The 17,133-nt window shown below is 35.0% G+C and overlaps 1 protein-coding gene across 3 annotated transcripts in view; it reads right to left on the bottom strand.

Annotated features, from left to right (window-relative positions):
* LOC138715199 (platelet binding protein GspB) overlaps positions 1–17,133 on the bottom strand; it is a 1,124,434-nt gene that overhangs the window by 443,356 nt on the left and 663,945 nt on the right. For all 3 annotated transcript variants that reach the window (XM_069847835.1, XM_069847836.1, XM_069847837.1), the window contains exon 3: positions 2,777–2,889. In XM_069847835.1, coding sequence (XP_069703936.1) covers positions 2,777–2,785 — 9 coding nt within the window. In that variant the 5' untranslated portion in view covers positions 2,786–2,889. The remainder of the gene's footprint in view (positions 1–2,776; positions 2,890–17,133) is intronic.

The following is a 17,133-nucleotide window of genomic DNA, read 5'->3' as shown; positions in this document are numbered from 1 at the left end:
TACCTAATGAAATCTTTTAGAAATGTAACTGCATTTATGTTCCTTTCAAAAGCCACTAGACGTCCCTTCAAGTACATCATCTTCTGCTCGCGCCCCTAGATCTTCCTGTGATGTCACGTTCGGAAGGGGAGAGGGGAAAAAAAGACGTGCCCCGAAATCGGATATCAAAATTGTTTCCTTGAGTGGCGCACAGAGGGTGAGGTGATGATAGGAGGCTTGGGGGGGGGGGCCGTGAACGTGAGAGGTTGCCGTGGATTAACACTTTTGTTCTATAGCAGATCGCTGCCACGTTCATGAGGAAGTCATTAGATCAGGGGTGACCAATGTGACACATTGTCACTCACTATGAAAATAGATTGTTTGCTGGCAGACATTCGACATCGGATAGCCTGAATGCTGTGTACTTTGAAATCAGACAGAATAGGATGACTGGTACCTGTAACCGGGCACATTAAATTAGGTTACTGGAACAGTGGTTAATTCTTTTTCACCGGCAACGTGCACTGAAGCTCTCAGAATGCGTACTATTGAAAATAGCTAGCAAGGCACCAATTCCTTCAGCGTTTCAAAGGTATCGTTAATGAAAAATGAGAGACATTTTATTCCGATTTTAAATTATTGAGAAATGATGCAAAAAATGAGCTAAATATTTTGACTAATGGCAAAGGATGGCATAACTTACAAACAATATTTTTGTGACATTATCTTAAAATATAATATATTCTACAGATTGATTCTTATAGAAAGAAAGCGATAATTTAGTTTAAAAACTGGAAACTATAACACGGATTCGATTCAAACCACTTTCAAAATCAAGCGCATCTAATATCAGCATACGTGTTTATTAACAGATGATTATAGCAGTCTGCCAACAATTAATAATTCAAAGAAAATAAAGATGGCGTATTCCATTCAAACACATGTATTTTGCTGTGCGTTCTAACTGAATCGCAAGATCTTTCCTTGAAAAACAACGACGGTTCAAGACGAAGTATGGATAGCAGGCAATATGATATACACGAGTCCCAGTTAGGCCTACATCCAATGATAGTGGGGATGTGTGCATCATATCTAGTTTAAGAATTATCGTGCAAATTTCTTTCAGGATACGGTAGACATTAATGCATACAAGAAGATATTCACAGAGTTTGCGTGGCAATTTAATTATGTGGAACTAACGCAACGGTATTTATATCAATATGAGGATGATTTCCATATACCCCAAGACTCAATGAAAACAATACCCAGTTATTCTGACAACCGAATCATATCTGCTGGTCTGTGGACCACACGTTCAACCGATGTCATCAGCCTTTCTTTCTTCTTGTGGGGCTATCTTAAAGATAGGGTTCTCCACGACAGGCCTCAATCCTTGGCATTGCTTGAGGACATTGATGGTGTGATGTTGACATACGTAAAAGAAAAACATAAGTGCCGCGCCGAAATGTGCCTAGTGGAGAACGACAGTCACTCCCAGCACCTGATGTGATGGTCACGTGTTTTGCAAGAACCAAGGTAAGTCTACTGCGAATTTTACCATTTTTGGCTTCATTTTGTTCGTGAATTGTAGGCAAGATATTGGATTCGGATCTTTAAGAATTATTCTGTATTTTAATTCCATTTTAAGTCGAAAAACAAATTCCCATATTGCTGTATATTATGTGACTGCCCACTTTACCGACAAACTTGTTCCCTTGTTGCTGCTTAAGCAAACTAATTTATGTGTTTAAATGCAATTTGTGTCGCTAAACTGGCAACTGTTGCTCTATTCATCCATTTTATCGATGGTAATCCTATCTGAAGTTAAAAATGTATCGTGTTTTAAAACCACTCATTTGTTCATTTAATTTTTAATTCATGTCAAATTGCGAAAAATATTTAAAATCTGAGTGACCTATATTGGCCAATAATTTTCGTAATGTAATATGTTTATCAAGTTGGATCACCAGAAGAATAAAAATATGAAGGATAAAGTTCAAGTATTAAACACAGTTGAAGGAATACAAACATATCAACAAAACTGGAAACATAATTTATAATGTACGAACACATACTTTCAAAATTTACATTTCACTACCAGCCAAGAGGATGTAGAAGTCTGTAACAGAGGCGTTGATGTAAGGGTCAGGACCATCTTTCTTAAGGTAAATTCATAGAAACAAGCGACAAACATAATCCTAAATAGTTCATAATTTTCAATATCATGAGATGGTAATAATTGTCAATTACCTTCAATACTTTCCATAAATTAATTTTATGGCCATAAGGATCTGGCTACCTCAACAGTACCTTACTATTTAAGAGATACTGGATTTTTTTTTCACAGGAATTCTCGTAGGCCTATATTAGATCTGTCGTGCGCTTTCATCCTAGGTACCTTCACGTTATTGAATATTGAAATCTGTTTTAATTAACTGAATAAAAAGTCGTAACGCCAGAATTTTTCCTGCTACTATTTATTGAATGAACAACCATTTCTTCTCACTTTTAAAATTGCTACTGGCCCGGTCTTAACGAACAGACCATGTAAATTCTTATTAATATAGACGTAAGACTAGTATTTTGAAAACCTGTGGGCTTCTTGCTTTTAGAGTATAAATTTACTATCGGTTAAAGGAATGCTTTCAATTTCCTTCCACTTAGTATTGGAACCTATAAGCTCGGAAGGGATTGGGATTTGATTTAAGGGAGAAACTAAATGATATACATCTGGTAATGGCTTGTATTGACCTGGTCGATTCCCTTACTCCCTAAATTTAACCTCTGAACTTCTTACCTTGCTCATCGCCTGATGGTATCGCGCCGTTTCCCTCCTGCCTCCGCTGCCGCAGCTACTGCTGGTGTTGCTGGTAGTGGCAATATTGCTAACACCGCTACTGGTGGACAGATCTGGAAGCAACAACAAAAGGAGCGGGATTCTGAGACAAATTGCAGAGATTTTCTCCAACGCACGCTACTAAGTCTACCGCCCTCCTCCCGACATTTACATTTTATAAAGGTGTCGTGTTACCCTTCCCACCCATCCACTCTCACTCGCTCCCTTCCAATTCTCTCTTCATTAAAATAATCTAACTGGAATCCGTGATATTTGATTTATAAGGCTAGTAAGCACTTTTAATCCCCCGGTTCCAAACATGGAATAACAGACCTCATTAACTGCTTGACGCCCGCCTTATAAATACATTTCTATAAACGGAAGATATTCCATAACTAATATCGGGCTTAGTTGTAATATAATTAAAACAGGTGTACCTTTCATGGAGAGGATTTCATTTCGACCTTGCCCAAATCAACGCCGAAGTCACACGGAGCGAGAAGAAGAGAAAAAGAGGAGAGATGATGGCTTGTGAAAACGTAGACGAGGGATGTTTAAATACCATGTTTGAATTACGGGAAAGGGGCGGGGGCGTTTGATGATTGGATTAAAAGAGAGTTTTAGCTTAAAATAATTTATTAGATGCTTCCATAATTCATCGGAATCGTAGATCGTAACCTCGTCGGCAGAGGTATAACACTTTTCTCGTTACAACCATTTAGATGAGAAGATGTACACACTGATACCGGATGTCTGCATTCCTCTACTGGGATAGCGGAGAGATGTGCAAATTACCGTGCTGATCGTGAATTTATCTAAAGTGAATTAACAGCACTACTGATATTCGTTTAGAGTATTTCACTAATATAATATGTAGTATATTATTACATTAATAAACTAGGCATATAAACAGGAAATGTCGTTTAAAATAATACATTAAGTAAAGTAACAAACATATTATGTTTCATTTAACGACGCTCGCAACTGCAGAGGTTATATCAGCGTCGCCGGATGTGCCGGAATTTTGTCCCAAAGTAACAAACATACTACTACCTGTTTTTATATCCAATTTGGTTTCAATGCAACTTAAATGTTTTGGAATTTGTTCGTCCCAGATGTAAATAGACTTAATAACCTAGTAGCGTTATCCACGACTTGAAATGATACTATCGAAAGTTGTTATAATCTTACAATTAAATAATGGTATTGAAAGTATTTAGATGCCAAACATTTCATACAATCCAACACTGCGATTAGTTTCTTATGATTTTAATTTACGAACTGCAGCTGATCTCGAGATCTTGACTTCAACTATAATGCGCTCGGAGTTAGAAAATACCATTGGGTATAGTATAAGTGTCTTCTTATCGCACATTCCCTTCTTTGTAGTATAAAATACGTTAGACCTATACATCTTGATTACACAACTTTTAACACTATATGACTTAGAAATAATATATATGACTTTCACATCTTAATTTGAACTAAGTTTAATAAAACTACCTTAGTTGACTAGTTTCGATTTGGGAACCAACTTCAGCACTGTGTGGTCCTTGCGTCTTCCGGGGTCTTCGCCCCCGTGGGACTGCGTTTGTGTTGTATTGTGTATTGTGGAGTCAAGTGTGTTAATTCAATTGTGTGTTGGGGATTTGTTGTGGGTGTGTTTAGTCAACTAAGATATTTTTATACTTTGTTCAAATTAACATATGGAAGTAATATATATATATATATAATTCCTAAATAAGTTATTTATGTATTTTATAATGTATATAAGATAACAAAATTAATAAGTTATGCAAATCTAGTCTTTCAGGTGAAGCTCCCTGTAAAGCAGATATGAATAATTTCAAGGGAAAAATTGTTCCGGGGCCGGGTATCGATCCCGGGACCTCTGGTTAAACGTACCAGCGCTCTCCCTACTGAGCTACTCGGGAACTCCACCCGACACCGTCTCAACTTTTCCCTTTATATCCACACAACTCGCGTGGGCTGACGAAACGCCAGAGACCCACATCGAGTGCACACAAACTCTGCGTGACTTGGAATTGTGGTTTTCTGTTAACGTACACAGTGACGTATATATTATGCAAATCTAGTCTTTCAGGTGAAGCTCCCTGTAAAGCAGATTTGAATAATTTCAAGGGAAAATTATTCAAAATTAATAAGTGTTTACATTTTAGACAATGCAACTCCGAACGTTCTATACCTTAAACATAAATAAGAGGAATCGATATTTCATATGTGTTACATAACAACAATACGAGTACGTTGAAATTATGAACTGAATATAAAGAAGCTACTAAAACAAAATTTCAGGAAGACCCATCTTAATACAGAATTACCTCTAAATCTGTAGGCTTCTGCATTGAGTTCTAATTTAATATTTTGAAAATCCATTTGTGACATGAGCTCCAAATGTTGGAATATGTTATAAAAATAAATAAAATGACAAATTAAGTTACTGATATTTACGGTTACTGTGAAAAAGATACAATAATTATGTGACATAGATATCAATCACTGCTAGAAAGGTAAACACACTAGAACTGCGCGAAATTTATAGACATGCAAAACAGTGCACAACACATCCTTAACATTCAACTGAATTTCAGAACACACACATGACATATAAAGTACAATTCACAATCATAATTAATCAGCTAAGTATGTAATCTATAACATTTAAGTACAGCCTAGCAGAAAACTTAAAATTCAAAATGTGGGGAAGCTTCTCTTATTTCCTTATGTAATATCGTGATAATCAAATAGTATCGAAAGTACGACCGTTTGGCCATTTTACCACGTTTGCATTTTGGCGAATTTTTCCTAATTTATTCAATGATGATGGAAATAAATTTCAAATATCTTTTATGCAAATGCACGACTTTTAACTTGCCTACTCTTCGATTGTAGTTCTGCGTAGATGGAAGTATTGTGTTATTTGATAACGGCTATGATGTATTTCTTATATCCTTTTTGAAAAGATCTCCCAGTTTGTCCAATGTGGAAGTCTTTACAACTATTGCATTATAATTTGTAAAGAAAGAAATATAACATGACAGACGCTTATACATTAAAATGCAATAGTTGTAAAGACTTCCACATCGGACAATACGCAGAACTTCACCAAATCTAAACACAACTACAGAAATATAAAAAACAGGCAATGAAAATTCTACACACTGAATCGATAAACCGGAAATTAAACATACTAGAACTGCGCGAAATTTATAGACATACAAAAATAGTGCACAACACAGCCTTAACATTCAATTGAATTTCAGAACGCACATCCCATTCGACACAATACTAACAATCATAAACACACTCACATCTCTATCTACACACCTCCCACCAATAGACCAGCAAGAAGATACCAGAATAAAGCGCAAAACTTCACTAGCACTCAGAAGATGACGTACATTCCCGCCGAAATAAGTCATTTAGGCAAAAATACTTTTATAACATTAACACAGTAAAGTTAATTAAAAAGTTGTTACTTTAACAAATTTAACAGATCATTAGTAATGTAAGTGTTAAAAGTGTTTAAACAAAAATGAATTATTAAAATTCTCTATAATATATTTAAAAATATACTTTTATAGTAGTTTCTTATGGTTATTATAGTTATGTTGAAAACATTATTTAATTTAAAAACAATTCTAATTAAAATTACTTTAATCTCTGTAAAAAGAAAACTTTAAAAGCTTATACGAAGATCATAATAATAATTTGCTTTCAAGCAACTTGAGTTTAAAAATTTGCACAAAATTTCAGCTTTCTAACAATTTGTTTGAGATGTGTGGTCTCAAAACCATGCATGAATTTTTAAAACATTTTTACACTGTGTGTAATAGTGAGTAAAGAAAAATCTATGCATCTAAATATGTTCTACACCTTAAAATATTCCTAAATGGTGCATTACAAGGCAATAAAATTACATAATGTTAACGCTAAAAATTGTTTGTACATCTACCGTATAAATATTAACAAATTTATTATTTTATTCTCAGGCGTTAACGTATGTCTCCTTAAATTTCTATATAGGATTATGTTTTCTAGATTTGTAGAAGATCAGGAAAACTGAAGAATGTGGTCAAATAAAGTCCGGTCTTTCCTTATAATTTTCGAATCCAATCTACTATATCACATTCTTTTTACAAAATACTACGTTAAAATTAATCAGGTGTAAATAGCTTTGGTATTATTATTATTATTATTATTATTATTATTATTATTATTATTATTATTATTATTCTTGTGAAAGGAATTTTGAATATGAGTGTGTACTTGACGATGGAATCACAAACAGAATTAAACATTAAAACACTAAACATTTTAATTTTATATATTGCTGAATCATTGAACTAGACTAGTGAAGAATCAGTATACAATCCAAGAAGCAATGAAATATACATATAGCCCTACATAATATTATTAATAGATCATTATTTGAGTGGACGTGATAAGCAATCTAGTTACTCTTATGATGCAATCGAATTTCGTGAAGAGTAAGTACAGGCGAAGATAAAAGGCATAGGCTACGTATAAGGATCAAATTGTTCAGCTGCTGCTATTCTAGCCATGCCACTTGAATCGCATGTCAAGTTTCTCTATTTTATAATTCTACCTCCTAACCCTTCCTCACGTCTTTTCCCTCCGTTATATCAGTATACTGAACATGTAAACAACATTGGCGCCACTGCAATTACAAGTAATTGGATGATGGACGGGGGACTGCATAATGTTGGGGATTTCAAGACTATTAAAATATAATGGAAATCTTATTACACAACTATTATGATATTTTTAAACTTTCCTGCTTATATCCTGGACATTCAGATCATGTAGATTATTATAAGGCAGTGGTGAAATGAAAATCAAAGAGATAACTCAAGTGATTGGACGAAATCTCCTTCTGAGTCGCTTTGTTCACTAGAAATGTCTCAGACACTGATCGGAATTGAATTATTGTTCATAATTAGGAATGCATAACTCAGCTAAGGCGGAACAATAATGAAATACTCTACAATGTTTTATTCAATATAATTCGCAAAGATGAAACCGGACGGAAGTTCTTCGAACTACGGCAATAGGGTCTATTGTTCGTACTAGAAAGCACTAAGATAAGGTAATTTTAAGGGACAGATTTGGGGTCACAATATACAGGGTGTTTCCGGGCTAGTGTTACAAACCTTCGTGGATGATGGGGAAGGGCACATGTATCAATTTGAGATAAGGAACCCTGGTCCGGAAATGACCGAGTCGAAAGTTACAAGCGAAAATAGTTGTGTGGAAATGAAATAATTTTATTCCTCTGTACACCCTATTTATGTGTATTTATCTGTACATCTTACACATACTGTATTCATCTGACGTTGTTTACGTTGTCTACTTACAGTATTCCATTCAGTGCGCTGTCTGAGGGGTGGGGACAGGAAACTACACTAAAGCAATGCAGATAGCGTAATGTGTAACGGACATGGTCGGTCCTGATATGCACATCTGTAGACAGCAGTGTATGTGTACAAGTTGCAGTGTCCAGTCGATCAGTCCTAGTGAAATAGAGGAGTACACGAGAGCGGTATATGCAGACCTGATTTTCGAATACGGATGAGCCAATGGGAACAGTACACAAGCTCACAGAGTGTATAGGGTACAAGTACCCACGTAGGAGACATCCGGCCCATACCATCTTTCCACGACTGTTCCAAAGGTTAAGGGAAGGAGGGCACGTGGTATGAAATTACAATTCAATTTCCACACAACTATTTTTGCTTATAACTTTCAACTCCGTCATTTCCGGAGCAGGGTTCCTGATGTCAAATTGTTACATGTGCCCTTCGCCATCATCCCTGAAAGTTTGTAACACCAACCCGGAAACACCCTGTAGAGTTGGTTTGTACAGTTCACTGACGGTTACAAGATTTAGACCAACCCCAGAATATCTGTGTATCGTCTTAGACGCACACAACTGATCATGATTCATTCGGAGTGTTGAACTCAGAAAACACACTGGCTCACCATCTCCAATCGGTACGCCATCCTGAATGATATTTTTAAATGAAATTAAATAGGTTGAGATGAGAGGAAAGGTAAGGTGAAACGGAAAATATTTGTGGAATAAAATGGAATAAAACTCTTAGTATAAAGTTTCGGGAAACGGAAGATAACTGAGTAATAGGGCTACTATCGTCATCAGAATGTAGGCTTATCACGTCCGTGCCAAATAGAAACACAATTTTGCGAAAGTCGGCCCTTTAGCCCTGAGCTTCATGACCATAAACCGTAAAATGTTCTGATCGATTGCCAAAATAATATGTAACTTGTCAATGGATATTTAAGGAAGTGATTAAAGAAAAGCGGGTTGCATGTGGTTAGGAGAAGCCGAGACTTAGCCGTTTAGTCGATATATTGGGCAAGTCTGTAACTCATTAAAACCTAAAACCAGCATGTCGGTCCTTGCGTCATGTCCTTCAAAACCCTCGAGAAAAGGTGGCCAGGACATGCGACATCGTGGGGGGGGGCAGAGCTGAAGGTTTAGAATATAAGAGGAAAGCTTCAGCTATTTTATTATAAAACTGTGGCTTGTGCGGATTTTGGGGTCTTGGGAGAAATGGCAAGGAAAGGGGTGAAGCCGTTGGGGGAGGAAAAGAAGGGGTGAGTAAGCATGAGCCTATATTGGTCTCTTACAGCAGAACCGCCCACCAACCCTCTGTGTGTGTCCGCCACAGATTCAGACTCCTAATTAAGACAAGGGGAAGGGGATGAAGAGGGAGGCAAAGGAAGGGATATTGATCACAAGCCGGAGGGAAGAGAGGGAAGCTGTCTGGATGTGGGGGTGAGTTAGAGAAGGAGTAATTTCCTCGGCCGACAAGGACCACATCGCCGTAACGTCATGTGTATGCATGCCCCATGTGTGATTTTACATCCTCTCCCTCAAGAAAAGAAGGTGGGGAGGCCATCGGGTCTGCATCAGAAAGGAGACAGGGTGCCGGTAATGAAGCACCAAGATTGTCCGACATCTCACTCTTTTGCTCTCATGCTAATTGTTATTGTGATAAGCTGAGGGAGGGACTGATTTGCAATTCGTTCACGAATTGGACATTACAGGGGACTTCACTCTCGGGCTACTGAGAAAATCATGAGAACCTTTGCTTGGAGCTGGCGGTCTGTGCCTGCTACCTGGATATCTCAACATACTCAAAAGCAGGGAAGAAGTAGCGTGTTAATATAAATGAAAACTGGTCGCGGTGTACGCAATGGATAACGAGCAGCGTAGTGATATAAAATAGAAAATTCACCGCAAAATATTTTATGAAATGGAAAACTGACAGGAAAAATATCTCATATTTTCTGAAACATTTTCAGCCTGGTAAAATCGTTTCTTTCTTCTGTCTCACACAAACAGCCTCGAGAGCTGTACGGCAGGGACGTAAGCTAGGGGGAAGATTACCGGGTTCGAACCCTTCCTTGAGCTTTTTGAAATTTTTAGTGGGTTATTTTACGACGCTTTATTAACATCTTAGGTTATTTAGCGTCTGAATAAAATGAAGGTGATTATGCCGGTGAAATGAGTCCGGGGTCCAGCACCAATAGTTACCTAACATTTGGTCATATTGGATTGAGGGAAAATCCTGGAAAAAATCTCAACCAGGTAACTTGTCCCGACCGGGAATCAAATCCGGGCCACCTGGTTTCCACAGGTGTGGGCTAACTTTTTGAAAAAATGACATATTTAGATCCGAGTATTTTTTTCTTCATATTCCTCTTCCCTTCTTTAATTTATCACCGTCAGAATAACAAAATCTACATTGACATAAGGCATAGTACTCCTACTCCTTCTTCAGTATAAACCCTGTGCTTGGTGCTGCGACATATTAGAATTATAACAATATCTTTATTATAGAGAGACCTACCGCCTAGTATCGACCTTGTAATAAAATGAAGCCGACACAATATGAAATTTAACTTGTGAAGCATATTGAAAAGATTGTTTTGACTATCCTGCAGTGTAGGTGTTGTTAAATATTTTGTATTGTCGATTTTAAACTCATTTCAAGAACGGTGTTCTTTAGAAACATTCGTTTCGCGGTTTGAGCATTTGACAGTTCATTTTTTAAATATAAACTCTACCTTTTCGTTTCGAGTTCTTTGATATGTCTAAGTGACCGCAAAGCTCAATTTTACAAGTACTTTTTTAGCAAAAAGTCGTGTAGTGATTCTCGCGAGGTTAGTGAAAATTTCACTTTGGCAAATGTTTCTTCGCAGCCGCAGCGTGACGATGTTGTCGCGAAAGTTTTTCCAGGTACTAGTTTTACATCTCTCTGTGAGAGCTGAGCGATAATAATAATAATAATAATAATAATAATAATAATAATAATAATAATGCACAACCTTTTAAATACCGATAACATAAATTAATTGTAAACAATTTTAATAATGACCCTCTTGACAAAATTATGCGTACTACACTTACTGTATGTATCCTCATTAACCACCAGCTTATCATAAATAAGTCGTCTAACCTTTCATGGTTGTGTTAATACCCTGACCAGTCCACCGCTGTGGAGTAATGGTCAGCAAGTCTGGCTATGAAATGAGCGGGCTCGGGTTCAATTCATGGTTGGGACAAATTACCTTGTTGGGTTTTTTCCGGGATTTTCCCTCAACCAATTGAAGCAGAATTGCTAGGTAATTTTCTGCGTTGGACCTCGGATTCATTTCGCCATAATTAATTTACATATCATCATCATCATAATCATAATCATCCATACAATAATCCGGGTTAAATTCACGATGCGGCGTGCTGTACTTGTACAAGAGCGCGGCCGTTCGGCTACCCAATCATTCACAAGAATAGGAATGGTAGGAACAATAAGTCTCAGGCTGCAGTGCAAGCCTTCGGGTCTCTCCTCCGTAAAAATAAAAAAAAATGCCTGACCATAAAACCATTGCCACTGCTACATTTGTTTTACCATAACACTGATGTAGAAAACACTTTGTGAATAATTTAAACGATTAGAAACAATGAAAGGTCTTTGAAATTAAGATTAAAACGTTAGTTTGAAGTTTTTGACAAACAGGGAATCATAAACATAAAAAGTTATAAAATTAAAGCAGTGAAACAAAACGAGTCAACTTCTTCATTCTGCGACAAAAATGCTTGTTCTTTGTTTCAAATGAAAAGTTTAAGAATCGCGTATCAAATCTGAGTGAGAAAATTCTGAAGAAAACTTAATTGAGAGATTTTAAAAATTATCAAATATCACTTTGATATCAATTTTTTAAATAAAAATTTGTATCCCGTATAAAAGTGAAGATAGAAAAATTCTCGCTTGGATTTGTTTATTAACTTACGTCACACGTATCATGAAAATTCCTAATGAATATCTACTACATAAGAGTGCCAGAATTATGGCATTTTGAAGATTGAAAAATGTATATTTTTTTTTCTGCATAGATGAGAAAAATTTCTGCAGTTAAATATCCGAAATTGCGCATGACCACTTAAAAATAACAACAGATCAGCTGTTTGGCGTTGCATCATAATGCAGTTTACTTCAATAATATTCACATAGATCGAACGACGTTTTGACAAAAAGTTTTCATATTTGCTCAAATTTGTTATAGATCTGCTCTTTTAGAAACAAGCGCTGACAAGTAATATTTTCTGATCTAAATTGTCAAAACGTTATAAACTGCTTCTCGTGGATCTGATATGTGTCTATAATTTCAAAATAATCAGTTGATATTTGCTAAGGAAGTTATTAATAAGGTATATCGATCATGTAACATTACCCCCAAACTGGTTGATGATCGATCACCTCTACTGAGGTATATGTGTGTGAAGCTAGCAATCACCTGGCTGACTTTGGATCTCGCACTACGTATTAAATTAAAATGAAATACAAATTCCACAATCAGTGCTGAATTGCTCAATATCTGAAATGTCGAATGTTGCTTACGGACTCTGTTGATGACTTACGTCTGCAGTTGTACTTAGGGAGTACATGACGTGTTCCGAGCTAATTCTTAACAAAGCTAGTAAAAGTATGGAACAGTGCTTGTAGCTTTTCAATTTTTAATTTTATGAAGACATTCTATATACAAGAGTTATTTTGTGAAGTTAATTTACACACTCTTTAACATTTGTGGTCATACCAGGTATTTAGGATCTGTGGGTATATCAGTAGGCGCTGTTATTGTTGAGTTCCTGTTTTTATTGTGTGTTACAGATGGATTATGTTCATGTAACTGATTTTAAATTTTGATTAATGTTTGTAATATTGGTGACTGAGGCGGTAAATAAACAAATGTTTGTAATATTGGTGACTGAGGCGGTAAATAAACAAACAACCAAAAAACACACAAATAAATAAATAAATAAACAAACAAACAACAAATAAATAAATAAACAAACAAACAAATAAATAAATAAATAAACAAACAACAAATAAATAAACAAACAAACAAACAAACAAACAAATAAATAAATAAATAAATAAATAAATAAATAAATAAATAAATAAATAAATAAATAAATAAATAAATAAATAAATAAATAGTACATTTTCATCAAATCCGAGATTTCTTGCCTTTGTGACTGAGAAAACCACGAGAAGACCCAGTCAGCTTGCCGGCCACGGGGTTTGAACCCGGGACCTCCCGGTTGCGAGTAAAGTTCGACTGGAATGTACAGTAGATAAGAGCAAATGTTTAACCAGGAACTCATCTGAAAATCTCTCTCTTCGCCTTAATTTCGTAGAATCCGAAATTGCAGTGTCCCTTTAAAATAGACAACACAATGCACACTGTAAACTACTCAATGCTTACAAAGACATTTTCGTAGATCACATGAGCGGGGTTGCTTGCGAGGTATCGGCAGAGACAGAGAATGAGTTGATGACAAAGATCTTTGTTATTGCAGACTCTATTAGACCAATGCAAGAATAGGCTATACTGAGTCTTTTTTTAGCGTGCTTATTTAAATAACTAAATAACTAAATTTGTTTCCAGAATAATATTTTCATTCTCTCCTAGAGTTCAGTACATGTATTCGGGTTGATGTATTCCAGATTTAACGAGTTTTTTTTATTACTTTGTCAAAACGTTCAATGACATTAGAAAGCACGTAAATAGATAGATAAATAAATAAATAAATAAATAAATAAATAAATAATAAATAATTAATATACATATAAATCAACTGTTCACATAAGTAAATGTTTATATGTACACAAGTTAGTAAATTATATAGACCCTAAGTATAGGCATATATATATATATATATTATTTATTTTAGTAGTTATTTTACGACGCTTTATAAACATCTTAGATTATTTAGCGTCTGAATGAGATGAAGGTGATAATGCCGGTGAAATGACTCAGGAGTCCAACACCGAAAGTTACCCAGCATTTGCTCATGTTATGTTGAGGAAAACCCCTGAAAAGACCTCAACCAGGTAACTTGCCCCGACCGGGAATCGAATCCGGGCCACCAGGTTTCGCGGCCAGACGAGCTAACCGTTACTCCACAGGTGTGAAAAAAAAATATATAAATATAAATAAACAAATAAATAAATAAATAAATATATATATATATATATATATATATATATATATATATATATATATATATATATATATGAACTGTAAGCAATGTCATTAATTTCAGGGGGTTATTCTTTGAGATATCTGAAAGAAAAGTTTTAATACAAATTTACTCATTTTTGCTTCTTTTCCGAGATACAAATTATTTCATATCAAATAATTTCATAACGTATTTTGGAAAGCCATTGATTTAATTTGCAATATGCTCAGTCAATTTAAGATAACAGTGAATTATGACAATAAATGATCGAAATAATTTTAGTTTTGTCCTTTAAATACGCAGAAATTTGGAGTATACACCTTAATTAATATTTAATAAAATTCGAAGCTTACATATATGCTTGTCTATATACAAATTCATAAAATAGAGTTATTCAACGGTATTTCGGAAGAGGAGATGTTATTATTTTCTTTTTTTAATTTTTAAATGTTTATTTCTTTTCCTTGTAGGCCTACGCCTCAAGTTTGAACAATAAGCAAAGTAATAAATCTTTTTATCCATAATTGGTATCTAAATTGGTCTTTATTTCACCGACCTTTGCATCCTAAACTATGGCTTTATTCGCAGCAGTGAATTAATATTTTTTAAATAATTCTCTCGATGACAACCAACACATTAGCTATAATAAAATTAATAATTTCACTCATTTATAACTTCTTCACAAACAACACATTTCAAAATAAAGGCCTACAATTTAAAATTGAATTTAGATACCAGTAATGGATAAAATATTGCATAGCACATGAGACTAGACAGATTTTACATACTATTAGAAATTATCATCCTCGGCTTCACTTTGGGCGCTTAACTTTCCACTAGCAAATAACATCTAATTTTACTCTCTTATCTCCTGGCCTAGTTGCCTCATATGTAGTGTCATGTTGGTTATGAGGTTTACACCTGTCTTCGGATAGTTGACTAAACAACAATATTATAAATTATTATTTTATTAAGTAAAAAGTAAACAATTTAAATTGATAAGTTAGTGTGTAATTACTGAAATTATGAAAAAGGTAAGTAAAAATTTTAACGTATGAGTTACAGATTAAATAGGTGACTAAAACTACGGCTTCGCTCACCAAATTCCGAATTTTATAAACACGTCATAACTAGTAAGTAAGTACAACAATGTTGTTGCGTCTACAGATAAACACGCGTCGTTTACTTTGATAGCTTGTAGGCTAATAACCAGATATAAGGGAAGTGAAACTTTAATTCCGGTATTTTTGCTTGGGGATATGTTGTAACAAAGATAGCGGCTTTAGGAACAATCCCCCACCCTGTTTCGCTCGATAAAACATTAAATCTACAGGTGGTGGAAATGTAAATGTTGCTATCTTCATAAGATCGCCCTTGCGAGCCAAGCGGGATGCGGTTTATACAGGGGCGCTCTTATGTTCTTGGGTTTCACTTCATAGTGAATTTTGTGGTGACTTCTTTATTGGCCAGTTTATATGTAATACGACCGCTATGGACTATCTAATTCAAATATACAAAACCTTAGGAAATAAGTCTCTACCTGTTGGAAAATTACGCGACTGTTTCTTTTATAGGTCTATCAGTTCTTTTCCAGTTGTCGAGTGCTTATTGCTTCTGTCGTTAGATGGAGATGTTCGAGGGTTCAGATCCAGCTGAAGGAGATAGGCCTATAGTTTTTTAAGGATGACAGAAATCCCTAACAAGGTTTCTTTCGTAACAGTATTCAAATTTGTAGTCTCTCGTTGTAGATGTATAATACTTAAAAGAGTCTAGTTCTCAAATGAAAGGCTTCCAAACATACATTACTAGCCATTTATTATCCTTGTCTAAACCTAACTAGACATCGTTGTATCTGTATTTCTACCATACATGATAATTAATTTCATCTTACAGGTCCTTCAAAAGAAAATTCTTTCCTTAAGGGATAAAAATAGCTCACATACAAAATGTTGATGCTCTAAAATGAAACTCCAGAGTATTACAATAAATTATAAACTGACTTGAGCCTCTCATACTGTTGCTGTCTGTATTAGATTTTTTAGAGTGTTCTATTTGTTAAGAGATCTTAGAGTGGTACCTAGGGACTACTTAAAGAGCACTGTACTATACGTTCTTCAATAGCATCTGTATTTAGCAACTGAATCAGATATATACCCAAGCTTTTAATCCTTCAAATAAAAAAAGCTATTAAAATATTAACAGGATCTCGTTACGACGTGCACTGTAGATCTATATTTATAAGTGACAAAATCTTAACTATTGCCAATATAGGCCTATAGTATATAATATAACATATATATACATATATATATATATATATATATATATATATATATATATATATATACTGTCTCCTTCATATAAAAGAATGTTAACCATTACAGCTACAGATATGAGCTTCATCATTACGCAACAAGAAGAAACCATTACCATATCGAGCCCAATGTCGGACTGGCCAAATAAAAAAAAATGGTTTGAATGTTCCTATATTCAATAAATTTCCACCAAATGCACAGCATGTATATTATAAAATTTTTAAGCAAAACTTTAATAGTGGAATAATGTTTGGTTTGTTAATAAACCAATTTATACCAGGGAATAATATGACAGTGATGTAATTTTCAATTTGAAGGTCTCGGGCGTAAAACATGGTACTTGACATTTCGGTCAAAAATGAGGTATGTAGCGTATAATACGGTATCTTACATTCTGCGTCTAACATAAT

The sequence above is a fragment of the Periplaneta americana genome, chromosome 15 (assembly GCF_040183065.1).
Source record: "Periplaneta americana isolate PAMFEO1 chromosome 15, P.americana_PAMFEO1_priV1, whole genome shotgun sequence".
Lineage (NCBI taxonomy): Eukaryota > Metazoa > Arthropoda > Insecta > Blattodea > Blattidae > Periplaneta > Periplaneta americana.
This window is presented reverse-complemented; position numbering and strand designations above follow the sequence as displayed.